The following is a 14098-nucleotide window of genomic DNA, read 5'->3' as shown; positions in this document are numbered from 1 at the left end:
TTTGACATACCTGTATTGACCCGGATTACACAGACTATGCATGCACATCGCAGAGCTAAAAAAAAAGACGAACATTTGAGGTTAAAAAGTATATAAATTGTAATTTTTTAAAAGAAAATATCAGATCGTTTCGCTAGATAAGACCCTTTTTCCTCGGCTGGGATCGTTCAGACTCACGGGCACCATAGAAGTCCACTATATGTTTTCCTCAAGAAACATAATTTCTTTATGACTGAAGAAAGAAAGACCCGAACATCTTGGATGTCAAGGGGTTGAGTAAATTATCTATAAATTGCTTTGTTCTGGAAGTGAACTTCTTCTTTAAGACTGGAATACACTACAGATTTTAAAACAATAGGCATTGTACTGCCGACTTTCTAATTTGATAGTCGTCTAAACTAAAGTTTTTTTATCCAACTAGTCAATTAGTCTAAAAGCAAGATACCCCCAAAAGATGGTAAGAAAGAAACGTACGTGCATGTATATAATAGCCTACATTTGAAATACTTATCTAGAAATCACACTGTCAAATCTCTGGCCGTATGCTTGCCACGCGTTATCATCATTTAATTTTAGGTGGTCGTTAAAAAGGAAACGAAAGAAGAGCATACGCTCAACGTCAGCCACTGCATAGCCCGTTTATTCAAATCAGCTGGGGAAATACAGAACAATCTAAAATCAATCAATAGCCTGACAGAATTATTCATCTTCATTTAATGTTAGACAACATATTAAAACAAAAGTCAAAAACAATAGAACCGTTTATCAAGGAATAACATTAAAACAGCTTTTAAAAACTTACGTCATGTCGTTGAAAAACAACAAAAATGCGACAATGCCCATTTTACTTAAAACCATGCGTTTTTGTTCAGTAAATTATCAATGTAGTCTGGTGAACTACGAAAAAAAGGTGCTCGGCTGGAACTGAAGTCGTAGGCACGCAGAGAGAAACGAAAAGCAAGCTGATAGAGTTTTTAGAAAAAGCCTGGACATCCCACACGACCACCGAAGCGGGTCTTTGTTTTCTGTCATGTAGTCAACTATTGTTTTCTGTGTTGACTAGACCTGTTGACTAGACCCGCACATCCCTATTTCCAAACATGAAATCGCACAGAAACATTGGTCTCATTGCTGGGATATGCATGATAAATGAAAGCAGTGTGTTCTAAAACTGACTCAAAATATCAAACATGACTGAGATCTTCTGACCTGAGTCTGTGCCCATCATACATGATGCAATGTTCTGATAAATCTGTCTATTTCAAATGTCCAAAAACAGCAGACTGGCTCTGACTTTCAATAGCTAAAGCATCCAGACTGCAAATCTGGGCAAAAGTCATGTAGTGTATTCCAGACTTTAGGCCCCTACAGCAAAGCAAAGATCTGACCACGTTTCTATGATATGTTTGCGGATGCCACAAATGCTTGTGCTTCAAAGCCTGAGCCGTGAACAGTGACAGGGTTTATTTTCAATGGTGCTTCGAGTGGTGGCAGCCAAACGTCCCACTCTTGTATGCTCGCCCACTAGCGCTTAAGCTTTTAACCTTGGACAGTGACTAGAGCCATTTATTTGTTCTACTCTAGGAGGCCAGGGCACACTTGTGGCAGATGTTTCAACTCTTCCACTCGGGATCACAACCTCCAGATGCTCTCCCTCTTGTTTTGCACTTTCTCTTTATAGAATTTTGGCAGTGGAAATCCTTATGAGCCATACTGTTCCACTTGCTTTGGCTAGTCCTGTGCAACACCTTGTTTTTTGATGCACTTGAGGAGAGACCTTCATGTGGCTAAAGGGTCGACATGTGTTAGTCTACAAGATCCAAGCTGCATCCAAACTCCTTTTATGGCAGAGCCAAGCTAAGACTTCCTTTGGAGTCAGTCATTTCCCCTTGGGATCTGTGATTTTAAATGTCAACAAGTGGCCACGGGTTTTACATTTATACACGGTTCAGTCAACCTCATGAGGTTCTCATGTAGGTGAGGGGAAGTGAAAAAAACAAAGATATCATTTCAACGAAGCATTATGTTGTAAGTGGGGAACCAGTGAGAAAGACAATTAATCAGTGCCTCCACAGCTGCTTCCTGACATTTCTGCAAAATGTTGTGGAAAATTTAATGAAGGCTAGCTTGTAATGGTTTCAAGCTTACCCGGTGGAAAATATGACAGTCTTTCCATAGACAATTAAGACCAACATGAAGCCCTGTTTTTCACTTTTTTTTATCCCAGTCTTTCCTTCCATAGGGCAGTGTTCTGTGTTTAAGCCAAGGCTAAATGGAAACATGTACATTAAAACAGATACAGCTGTGGAGTCTGAAAAACCCCTAGGATTGTTGGCGCTTTGCTAAGCAATCTAAGCAGTGGCACCTACAGGAAGATTTAGTGTCAAATCGCACGTTCTCTCCCACAGTCCGCAAGGCGGGCATGTTTTTAAACGCCGCCTCCAGGAATGCATCATAAATCCATCTAATGACCAATACATGGTGCTGATGATACCCGATTTACTTCCATGACGTTTTCCTGCATTGCACCAGTCCACAAATATGCAGCCCTTGTTTTGGGAGTGGGTTATTCACAGAGAATGTTTTCATCTCTGCCGTTTTCAATTATCGAGCCATCCTGTAATTACGCTGCTCTGCCCCATATTGGACCGCTGGTGTGCCTCAGAGTCCCGGGCCAGACCTCTATCCCAGACCGGGGATACATTTTTCCTTCCAGGCCCCCCTTTTCTCCAGTGGCCGGTCCAGACACTTATTTGATTGGTAACAGTATCTCATGCTGGGGGATAGTGCTTGGGCTTTCAGAGTGGCAGCTAAATTAGACATGACCTCATGTTGAAAGGGATTTATTCTCTCCTTAATAGCTGTTGTGTTTTCTATCAGCAGGCTGTGCCTTTTGACCCGACACCCACAGCAGCACTCCGATCGTGGTACTGTCCCAATGTAGACCTCTTCTGTGAGAGAGAGAAAGAGAGAGAGAGAAAGAACAGCCGTTTGACTGTAATAGATTTACCCAGGGCTTCCCATCAGACCCCTACACATGGTTGGTGGCTTGTAGAAATAGATATCAGTAGCTTTTTTTAAAATTGGTGGACATAATAACCACCGTTGCTGTTCATCAAGATAAATCGCAACGTTTCCCAAACCGAAGCAGCGCTAATGTCTTATTTAATGGCTGATGTCAAGGCCCAGTCAAATTTTAGCGCATAGCAATTTGTTGAGAGAGCAGCCGTCTGGACAGATGATGTTATTTAAATAATCACCATTGATATGATTATAATGACAAGCTAATGGATAATGTGTCCTTTCCGCTGCCGTATCTCAAAACTAATCAGAGCGAGCGAGCGTTTTCTCCCTCTTCTTTATGCCGCGATATTGTCCTTATGAAAGAATTGCCCATCATTTCCATGAATGTGAGTCTGTTGATGCTTGATTTTTCCGGTACATTCACTCTCTCGCTCTCGCTGAGTCGCTGGCATCACAGCTGCTAGATAATTACGCATTCGACCAAATGTCTTGAAGGGTTGTATGCACCTCGTTTCCGGCTGCGCGCGGATCACAGCAGCTCTGCCATCCCTCTCGGCCCACACAGGCAGAGAATTGGATGGGCTGGGTTGTGTAACTGAAGCCCCTTTCATAACGCAATTCATCAACACCATAACCCTGCATGGTATTCATGCCTTCTCCTCCCACACAGGAACAGTCACCCACTCTCCTCACCCCGTCTCGAGATGGCTGTAGATGCTTCCCACGCATGCTTTCTCTCTCCAGCGCACGCATAAATGCTTAGGCTCTCCTGTACAGAGTGTTAAAAATACTTCCCCTTTGCTTTAATGGCTTTTTCCTCTCCTCCATATAGCTTTGAAAGACAGTTTATCCGTCTGAACCGCCAGTACGGCTGTCTTTTCATGAACTCCTATCGATCGTCCTGTATCCTCATTTCAGAAAGCTTACTGTCGGATAGTGCGTTTGGGAAGTCCGGCGTCCTTGGAATGTGATTGTGACATTGCCGATGTGCAGAACTCCCCTCCGTTGACCATCTGGACATGATTTTTAGCAGGCCTGTGTCTCTGCGCTGGCCTCTCACCCGGCATGTGCATGTGGAGCTGGATGAGTCGTCTGCCCAAGATTCAACTTCGGATTCTTAATGAGGAGTCAGTATGACACTCCAGGGGGCTGACTCACACACATTTCGGGTGATACATCCTCCAGTCCTGCTAACACAGACCAAAATCAGACCGTAAAAGTTGCTGGATGTGCAAAAGGTGAATCTTGCGGGGAGCCGAGATAAACTGCGAAGACAAAAGTCCTGAGCGAGTGAAGGGAAAGGTAATGTGAGGATAGCATTAGTGGGCCAGAATTCAGGATTGTCTCTGAAATTTCCCTCACTTGATTGAACGGACTGCGCCTTTTTGAGATCCTTCCCACATACAGTCGTGGTTGTTTGAATAATTGCTTTGAATAGACATGTGCCAATTCCTTTAAAACAGAAGACTTTATTGTGGTATCCTTACTTCAATCTATTTTCAGACTTGTTCTCATCTGCTCTGTGCCAGATGATAAAGCCAGTTGGAGTAGTAAAAGTTGCCTCCATCACTAATGAGTTGGGATAGCTGGAACAAGGGCAGTGGAAAATCAACTCAGCAACCTCTCCTCCTCTGCAGGAGTAGTGGTATTTGTGCACACTTGAAATTCCCTTATGGCAGTAGAGTTCCTCTTGAGACGACGAGGCAAGGTGTAAGCAAAATTTAGTTGCATAAAAGCAAGGTATTGACCAAGATTGTTTTAGCGGTAGGAATTTGTCACTATAACCTCTATAACCACTGAATTGAAACAATTAGCAGCCTGTTGAATTATTCATTGTCTGTCCTACAAAGGACAAAAAAATTGTGCCACTTGGACTTGGGGAAATGAGATCTGGCTTGAGTACCTCCCCAGCATCATGGCTGTGATGTCATGAGGGAGTAGACAAAAGGTGGAACCCAATCTCTGGAACATACCGCCCAGTGTGCCCAGGTGCACCTCAGTGAGCTACATGATCTAGTAACACTGTCTGCCTCCAAAAGAGTCCATTAGCTTAAGTATGCAAACTATAGTCGCATACATATCACCTGATTATTTCGGAGTAGAAGTTGCAGATCTTTGCCCTTCAACCAACAATGTAAGTAGCTTTGGACAGCAAAACCTTTCCTTTAAAAAGGTCCAATTATGCTCTTTTACAAAGTCTTGATTTTGTTTTGGGGGTGTACTAGAACATGCTCTCATGCTTTCAAAAAACACATTATTTTTCACATAATTTACATCATTACAATACCTTTCTCCGCAACATGGCACAAATGGCTCATTTAATTCTGGGTTTGATGAAGGCCCGCCTTCTAAAAAATGAAATGTGTTGTGATTTGGTTAGCTGTTCCAGTGCCATGTGATTGGCGAACAGCTTAGACGGCGTTTTAGTACTGCCACACCCCTTGCCAAAGCAGCAAGTTCCATCTGCTACGTTATAACTAAGGATATATTAAGGTATCCTTGATGCTACAGTAGTGTCGGGAACTATTGTTAGCCTGCCAGATCGTCGAAACATGATATTACCGTGCTAATTTATTTAATTATTCACATACTTGGTTTAATTGCCTGAAACCAGCTCCGGCATAAGGCTAAAAGCATCCTAATGTTTTTAATATGACAAAATTAGTATTTAACATGACAACAATTGAATAAAAATATTGTAAGTTACTAATTATAATGCTTACATTTCCTTAGTTACTCAAAAAGCAGCTACAGAAAATGGGCAAAGAACATTAACATTATCAAAGAACATCATCAGTGATTAACCTAGCCTAGTCTAGTGCAAGTTTATGCAGATCGCAGCCACTCTAGTAGTCAATGCTTGTATTTATACCAGCCACACCTCTGCATATGTTTTGACCCCCTATACTGCACATGTCTACAGCACGTTATGGCTGTAGTCGCTCTAGTCAATGCTTGTGTTAAAACCAGCCGCGCCTCAACATGTTTCAACCCCCTATAGTGCACACTTCTGTGGTGCATTACAGCTCTGACACGGCCACCGGAGCTGATCGCGGCCACTCTAGTCAATGTTTGTGTTTATGCCAGCCGCGCTGCGGCTCATTGAAGTGTCCCAGAAGAAATGGCTCTCCATGCTGCATTGCTAAAGTTAGGCTAATCCCCCACCTCGTCCCTACCTACCCCCAACCATTCAAATTTTCGTGATATTCTAATGGGCCGTGTTGTGACATCACAACACCCAGAAAAATGACACTGTAGTCCCAAGGAGCCGTTTATTGTAGTTCTTGAAAAGGGATTTTTTTTTTTTAAATAAATATCTCCCTTTGGAGTGGACTTTGAGCTTTGTAACTTTCTAGATCTTTTTTTATGCCCAAACATACACATCACACACTGACTAAAATTCAAAAAGTGAAAAAGCATAATAGGACCCCTTTAAAAAGTGGGGAGCGGTAAATGGACAAGCTTGACTGAATTGCCCTACTTGTTTATTGCTATAACCCTGTAACTTTGGCAGGAGTTAAACAGCCAGGCAGCTGATAATCACAGTGTTAAAGAGCATGACTCAGAATATTTCAAGAACATACTTTGGCAAAAAAAACTTTTTCCAGGTCTGCTTCTATTTTATTCTTTATTTAGGTGTTCATTTATATATTTATTTGTTTGCAGTGTCCTGTGGTGAACTTTGGGGAGATTAGGCATTTCCACCACATAATGGCTTTAAATGTGATAGCACTTTAAAAAGACAGGGAGTCTCCCTTCAAGTGAAAAGGATATCCAAATGGCTTAGAATGTGACATAATGCTGCTCCAAATCCTTTTAGGACTGCTGCACCGTGCAGCATTCATTGACAAACAGACTCTGAAAAGACTGCGGTTAATCCTCTCACTGGAATCTGACAGCAGAACTGTAAAATGCATAATCCTTGCGTTAGATTAGGTGGTGTATTTTTATTCATGAGCAAGCATCCTCATAAAAGTTTTTATGTTCTTTATTATACCGCTATTGTGCATCCAGCATGGAGGCCTTGCTGTGGCCCCAGGCTAAGAACCTCCTACACTTTGTATGGTGAAATGGGGCAGGAAGATGAGTGGGACAGCAGACAGCAGCGTACTGATCTCAGCCATGCAAGGATCACAATAATCTTGGGCATAAACAAGTTTCATAACCATCTAGCATGGGGCGGTTGAAAAATATGTTTTGAGCTATTGAAATGTAGAACACTACATACTGTAGAATAGATTCGCTCTGTAACAGTGGCAGAGAGCACAGAGACTTCATGTGATATGAGATTCTTGTAACCTCTTTTGGTTTATGTAATATGACTTTCTATTCCAAATTCTGATGGATTTGCTGTGAATGGAGGTACTGCTCTTATCCACTTCACAGTGTGTCCCACACATGCACTCTCAAATTGTAAGCACGTCCATTTGCCTCTTAAAAATGTGATTCAATGTATTTTTAACCTCCCTTAAAAACATAGATTATGCAATTCATTCAGTACATGCAGTATCTCGCAACCCAAAAACCCATCATGCGATGAAAGGCAAGAAAAAGCTGGGAAAAGCATGAGCAATAGGACTGGATGGTATGATGAGATGTAGCACAGCAACCGTACAAAGTGTCTATTGGTACAGATATCACTAATGTTGTCAATATATTGGATCTGTGCAGTAGGTCTTAAAGTAACAGCAGCCTAATGCCTGTTGCAGTCTGACAAGTTAATCAAACAACAAAATGTTTGAAAAAAATCTCATTGCATTTCAAAAGCCTCATTAATTTGCAGCATTAGGCAGAAAGTTTGTTGTGCATGTTGCTATAGGATACATTTCTTGCTGTACATTTAAACAAAAAATTGCTGCTTTAGTGCAACAGCAACTGGGGAGTTCGACTCATAGTTTGTGTTGGTTTGTGAACACATACTTTCCTGTGTCAGACATGGAAGAATTATGAAAACAAAATGAACCAAAAGTTAATGTTTCAAGTGCTATAAATACCAGTGGTTTTTCTGCCCTGCTATTTTTAGTGCTCACATCGCCTTCCAGACACCAGCGTCACACAGTTTCCTCACTCACACTCAGGCAGTGCTGTCTGTTGCAATCAGAACGAGCCTGAGATTAAGATATACATCGCACAGAGAGTATGTTCAGTACTTTGCCTTTACAAGCACGCTCATGTTCTATTTATTGCTTTGAGTACATACTGTACCTTAAGGCTGTATTTTGGTTTGTCATGCTCCCACCTTTGTCTTTAAGTGTTTATAGTGTTAATGTTTTTGAAAGCGAAGAAAAACCCAAAACTCTTAAGGAAGAAAACGCTTAGAGTTTGCCCTTTAAACACCCACACACACTACGTCGAATGTCATTTGCATTCCTTGGGCTATTTTTACGTGTTTGTGTCTCTTTAGGAAATGAGTGGGCAAGGTTGTTAATGATGACTCATGAGCAGAGGGAGGTGGTAGCTCCTCTGCATCAGTTCATTGAAAACTCTTGACACACTTGCTAGGCGAGTTACACAGCTGTGCAGCTGCCGAGATATCAAACTGAAAGAAATAAAACAAGAAAGCAAGCTGTAATTAAAGTATGATGAGCAACAGAGTCACATGATCAACTGCCATACTGTTTTGTTTAGACAGCTGAGTATATTTTGCCAGCTTTTTTTTAGACATCAGCTTTTTAAAATCTTAAGGTAGTTATGTTGAGGATTGTATACTTGTAGAACAATAATCCTTGTCTTAAAAACAATGGCTAAATACATTTTTTTTCTCCTTTATAGATACTGAAACATCAGAGGACAGTGAACAGAAGAGGAACAAGCTTGGATGAAAGAAAAAGTGACTGGACTGTTGAAATGAGTGATGGAAAGATACTGGCCTGATTGTCAAAGAGGGACATCATTTACATTTTAAAGTGGAGCAACACTTGAACTATGGAAGTGGAAGGACCTTTTATTTAGGAGTCACTAAGTCATCTGGCATGACTGCTTACATGAATGAAATTTAGCAAACATCTTAAGGAACCCCATTGAAGTACTAAGAAAAATGGAGACGCATGAACCTGCTGTTGGCCAAAAATGCACCAAGGAGCAACGGGAAAAGAACCCGTTACAAAGGAAATGGGTCTCTGAGCCTTCTGCTGGAACAAAGAGAGGTACCTTCGCAGATCCAGATGTTAAAAGACACATGCATCGTGAGCAAAGTCTTACAAGTGGGACAAGCCTTGCTAGCTCCACTCAAAAGTTTAGCTCTGGAAAGCTGATGTCAGCTGCAGTGACACACTCATCGCAAGAAAGCCAGTTTCAACAGGTCTTTCCTCGGCCTTACTCCTACCAGTTGCCACATTCATACCCGCAGGAGCCTTTCCTTGGAGGTACAAAGCCACAACCTGGGTTAGAGGCCCATGCCTGGTCTTTCTCTGGTCAAATGCAATCTCTGCCACCAGATGATTTGTTTCCTGTACACTCCCGCTCTCATGGAGTATTTCCCCGTCAGAAGTCTCCAGCTGGTTTTGGCCAGTTTCCCCAATCTGGATCCGAGCAGCCAGATGAAAGTCATAAGAAGGAACAAAAACCCAAGAAGCCAGGAAAGTACATATGTCACTACTGTGGCAGGGCATGTGCTAAACCCAGTGTGCTTAAAAAACACATCCGGTCCCACACAGGGGAGCGTCCTTATCCCTGTGTTCCATGTGGTTTCTCATTCAAAACCAAGAGCAATTTGTATAAACATAGAAAATCTCATGCTCATGCTATCAAAGCAGGACTTGTTCCATTCTCAGAGTTAGCAACTCGAACAGACACTGATCAAGCATCTTCAGTTGGGGAAGCAGAGGCACATTCTGATGGTGAACAAAGCACTGACACTGATGAAGAAACTGCAGAAGCTGCGATGTTCCCTGAAAAACGTAGCCCACAGATATCATTTGAGTCGGACAAGAGCCCAATGGAAAGGGGACCAGCATATGCAGATCCAGCAGAGGAACTGTCCGTGGCATCTATGAAAGTGCCTATCTTAATTGTTCCAAAACAAGGGGTACCATCACCTGCCACAGAGTGTCCCCAGTTTACAGACATCAAAGGTTCGGTTATCGGTGGACAGATGGGCAGAGGAGATGAGTCTCATACGGTTAAACAGAGGCTTGCCTTAAGACTCACTGAGAAGAAGGACCAGGATTCAGAGCAGTCTCAAAATCTCCTGAGCCCCCACAGCAAAGGTAGCACTGATTCTGGTTATTTTTCCCGCTCAGAGAGTGCTGAACTGCAGATCAGTCCACCCAACACCAATGCAAAGACATACGAAGAGATCATGTTTGGAAGAACTTGGTACCACAGAACCAACTCCAGATCTAGACAATCAGTCACAGTTGGGATGGTAGCTATTGCTAGTCAAGACACTAATATCAGCAAGTCTAGTGCCATGCAGGAGTTGGCCATGGGAAAGATATCAGAGGGTCACGTATTTTATCAAAGTGACTGTGCAGAAGCACAGATAATTGCTGGATGTGATCCAAAGCATTATCATGCTGGCTCTTGCCAAACTAACACAGGTCTTCTGGAAGCACCTTCTGATTCAGGGCCACTTATTAGAAGCAACTCAATGCCAACACCTTCTCCAACCAACCTCAATGTCCCACCAAGTCTAAGAGGGAGTCACTCGTTTGACGAGATGATGACCCAAGATGACGTCTTTTACGGAGGAGCTGCGGGTCTAAAAAGATTAAGGAGGCAGGCCGCCTTTGAACACTCTGCCCAAGAAGGTCATGGAGAATCAGAGAACTACGGGAAAGTCACAGGTCCAAACTCAAGCTTGAAAATGGGAGAGAGAGGGCCTTTGATGCCAGAATTTAAAGGCTCTGGGTCAGAGATGGCTTGCCCAGAAGTACGCACAGCATACGGTTCATACGGTACAAAGGTGGAGTTTACCACAAGAAAACGGCGCATGAAAAAGAGTGTTGGCGAAGAGGAAGACTGCCTCGGACAAGATGATAGCAGTCGAAGTGGCTCTACTGAAATGACAGGAGATTACGACCTAAGACAAGGAAGTCAAGATTCTGCAAAGGCTGCTCCTGCTAGTAAGGGATCCATGTTTCGAGCACACAGCCCCTCGGACAGTTTTGACAGAGGCTCATGTATGACTCCAGAGGACATTGTGCTTGTTCAACAAGATTCAGACACAAAGACTGCCGGTAATGTAATATCTGTCATTCAACATACCAATTCGCTGAGCAGGCCAAACTCATTTGAGAAGACTGAATCAATTGAACATCCATTTTATCAGCCAGATAAGCATGCAGGACATCTTTCTGAGCAATCAGACTCAGAAATCATTGATGACGTGCAGAGCCCTGATTCTCATCATAGGTCGGAAAGCATGGAACATCAGCAGCAGGGTGACAATGAACATGGATCTTTCTCTTCTAACCCACTGTATCATATGCCCCACAAACTTGTACGACAACCGAACATTCAAGTGCCTGAAATACGAGTTACAGAAGAGCCCGACAAGCCAGAAAAAGAACCTGAAGTACCAGTCAAAGAACCAGAGAAGCATGTTGAGGAATTTCAGTGGCCACAAAGGAGCGAAACATTGTCCCAGCTTCCTGCAGAGAAGCTGCCCCCAAAGAAGAAACGTCTGCGTCTTGCAGATATGGAGCACTCTTCTGGGGAGTCGAGCTTTGAGTCAACTTGCACTAGCCTTTCAAGAAGCCCTAGTCAAGAAAGTAATTTATCTCATAGCTCGAGTTTTTCAATGTCATTTGACAGGGAGGAAAACATCAAATCTGTATCCCCAACTAAGCAAGATGACTTTGCTAAGCAGTCTGAGTTCTTAACCGTTCCAGGCAGCGGCCATTCTCTGTCCATACCAGGCCATCATCAAAGAGAGATGCGACGCTCATCATCAGAGCAGGCCCCCTGTGCTTTACCCACTGAAGTACCTGAAATACGTAGCAAGTCTTTTGATTATGGAAGTCTTTCAACCGGTTCAAGACAAGGAGAAGTTTATGCAAGTGCTTCAGCTATGAAGGAGCGAAGACGAGGTTACCTTGTGAGACAGGCATCTCTCAGTGTCTATCCTGAAGTAGTGGTGCAAGAGCCAATCTCAGAGTTAAATATCAAACAAGAGCATTCTGACCACGTTTCTCAAATCGGTACATCCTATTGTGCAACTAGTGATTTGGCAAGACCTAGAAGAGGTACACAGTCGGTTCTTGGATCACATCACTTGCTGCAACAGAGCATCAGTGAGGACAGTCTATCTGAGGACCATTTCCAGAATGCTTCTCGTTTGCCTGGACAGCTTTCAACAGATAGTGAGCATTCAGTGCATGAGCACATGACCCAGGATATGATTCAGCACTCTTCGCTTCAGAGCAACCTGCCATCTTCACCTTTCTTGCCATTTCAACCAATGCTCTGGCATCCTGAATCTACACAAAGAAACAAGCAGCACCTGGCCTTCCAGACACAACAGTTACAGAAGCTACATATCAAACAGCCAAATGTACAGCCCATGCTACAGAAACCATACCAACCTCCTCATCAAATTCAGGTGCAAACAGACTCAAAAACCGACGGAGCAAGTCACAGCTATCCATATCCTTCAAGAGCCTCCCCACAGCAGCTTGGGGCCTTGGGGTCATCTAAAGTGCTGACTACAAACTTCTTACAACAAGTTCAGCCTATCTTTGCTACTCAGAATGTGGGTTCACAACCATCACTCCCTGGAATGCTGGTACCGGTCAGGATCCAGACAAATGTGCCATCTTATGGTAGTGTTATGTATACAAGTGTTTCACAAATCCTTGTCACTCAATCTCAGAGCACAACTTCTATCAGAGTTTTATGCACAGACAATGCATCGACTGCGTCACTAACAGGCACTGCATCAAATCACCAAGTTGGCATCAATTTATCCAAAATATTAGGACATTCAGAAGGGTCCTTAAATATTCCAATTTGGAAAGTACCTGAATATTTACCTGGGAGCCTTAATACAGGAATTCCTTTGTCTTTGACGTCAGGAACTATCTCTACTACAGATGCTTCCTCTAGTATTGGGGGGAGCAAGAGAATGTTGTCACCAGCTAGCAGTCTTGAGCTTTTTATTGAAACCAAACAACAAAAACGGGTCAAGGAAGAAAAGATGTATGGCCAGATAGTAAAAGAGCTCAGTGCAGTTGAGCTGAGCAATTCCAGCGCACCAAAAGATAAGTCCCCCAAACCTGAATTTTCAAATAGAGATGACTCCATAGATGAACAAGAGAGAATGTCCTCATCTCCACCCGCTGATTTCTTGTCATCTAAATTCCTTGGGTACCCATCTACACCTCGTTTACCTGATGTGCCACCAAAAGATAACTTCATTCCACCCTTGCAAATTATTACAAACGTGGCTAGCAGAGCAGATTCCCCAGAAGAGCTTGATGTAGATGAGTCTACCCCAGAGGCAAGCTCAAGCCCACAATCAGTAATCTCCTCCAGTGATACTCAAGAAGAATCTAAGCAGAACATGGGTAACAAGTTCCCAGTAAACATGCTGGTGCAGCTAGCTGCCAACCAGGGTGGTGGAGCTGTTGGTAGCACTCTCCTGCTCACTGACCTGGCAGATGTCCATCAGTTTTTTCAATTCCCAAGTCTTCGCACACCAACCAGTGTCAGCTGGTGCTTTCTGAATTATACCAAGCCAAATTACGCACACACAACTCCCCTAACCTCAGTGTATGGTTCTTGGTGCGTCAGCTCTTACAACCCAAACCCACTCAACCTCAGCACCAAGGCCACCTTGGCACTTCTTCGGTCCAAACAGAGGAAGAACACAGAGATGTATACAATGGCTGCTATGTATCAACCTGGCACTGGAAAACTTGTTTCATCCCTCCGGTGGAAACAGAAGTTTGAGCAGGTAGTCCAGACTTCTCCCAATAACACAAAAGAACTCTCTTTATTCAAATTTAATTAAAAAGAAACTTATTTACACATAACAATATACATTCAATTCCATTGGTTTTTTATGAAGACATATTAATTTCAGTCCATTTCAGATTAATAGTAATTCCATATAGACAGATAATAGAGATAT

General features: G+C 42.9%; 1 protein-coding gene across 3 annotated transcripts in view; it reads left to right on the top strand.

Moving 5' to 3' along the window:
* Positions 1–14098, top strand: part of hivep2a (HIVEP zinc finger 2a) — a 90173-nt gene that overhangs the window by 67984 nt on the left and 8091 nt on the right. For all 3 annotated transcript variants that reach the window (XM_051137835.1, XM_051137832.1, XM_051137834.1), the window contains one exon: positions 8797–13921. In XM_051137835.1, the coding sequence (XP_050993792.1) occupies positions 9062–13921 (4860 nt within the window). In that variant the 5' untranslated portion in view covers positions 8797–9061. The remainder of the gene's footprint in view (positions 1–8796; positions 13922–14098) is intronic.

Source organism: Labeo rohita, chromosome 20 (assembly GCF_022985175.1).
Source record: "Labeo rohita strain BAU-BD-2019 chromosome 20, IGBB_LRoh.1.0, whole genome shotgun sequence".
NCBI classification, from domain to species: domain Eukaryota; kingdom Metazoa; phylum Chordata; class Actinopteri; order Cypriniformes; family Cyprinidae; genus Labeo; species Labeo rohita.
The sequence above is the reverse complement of the archived record's forward strand: the minus strand, read 5'-3'. Positions and strand labels throughout refer to the sequence as shown.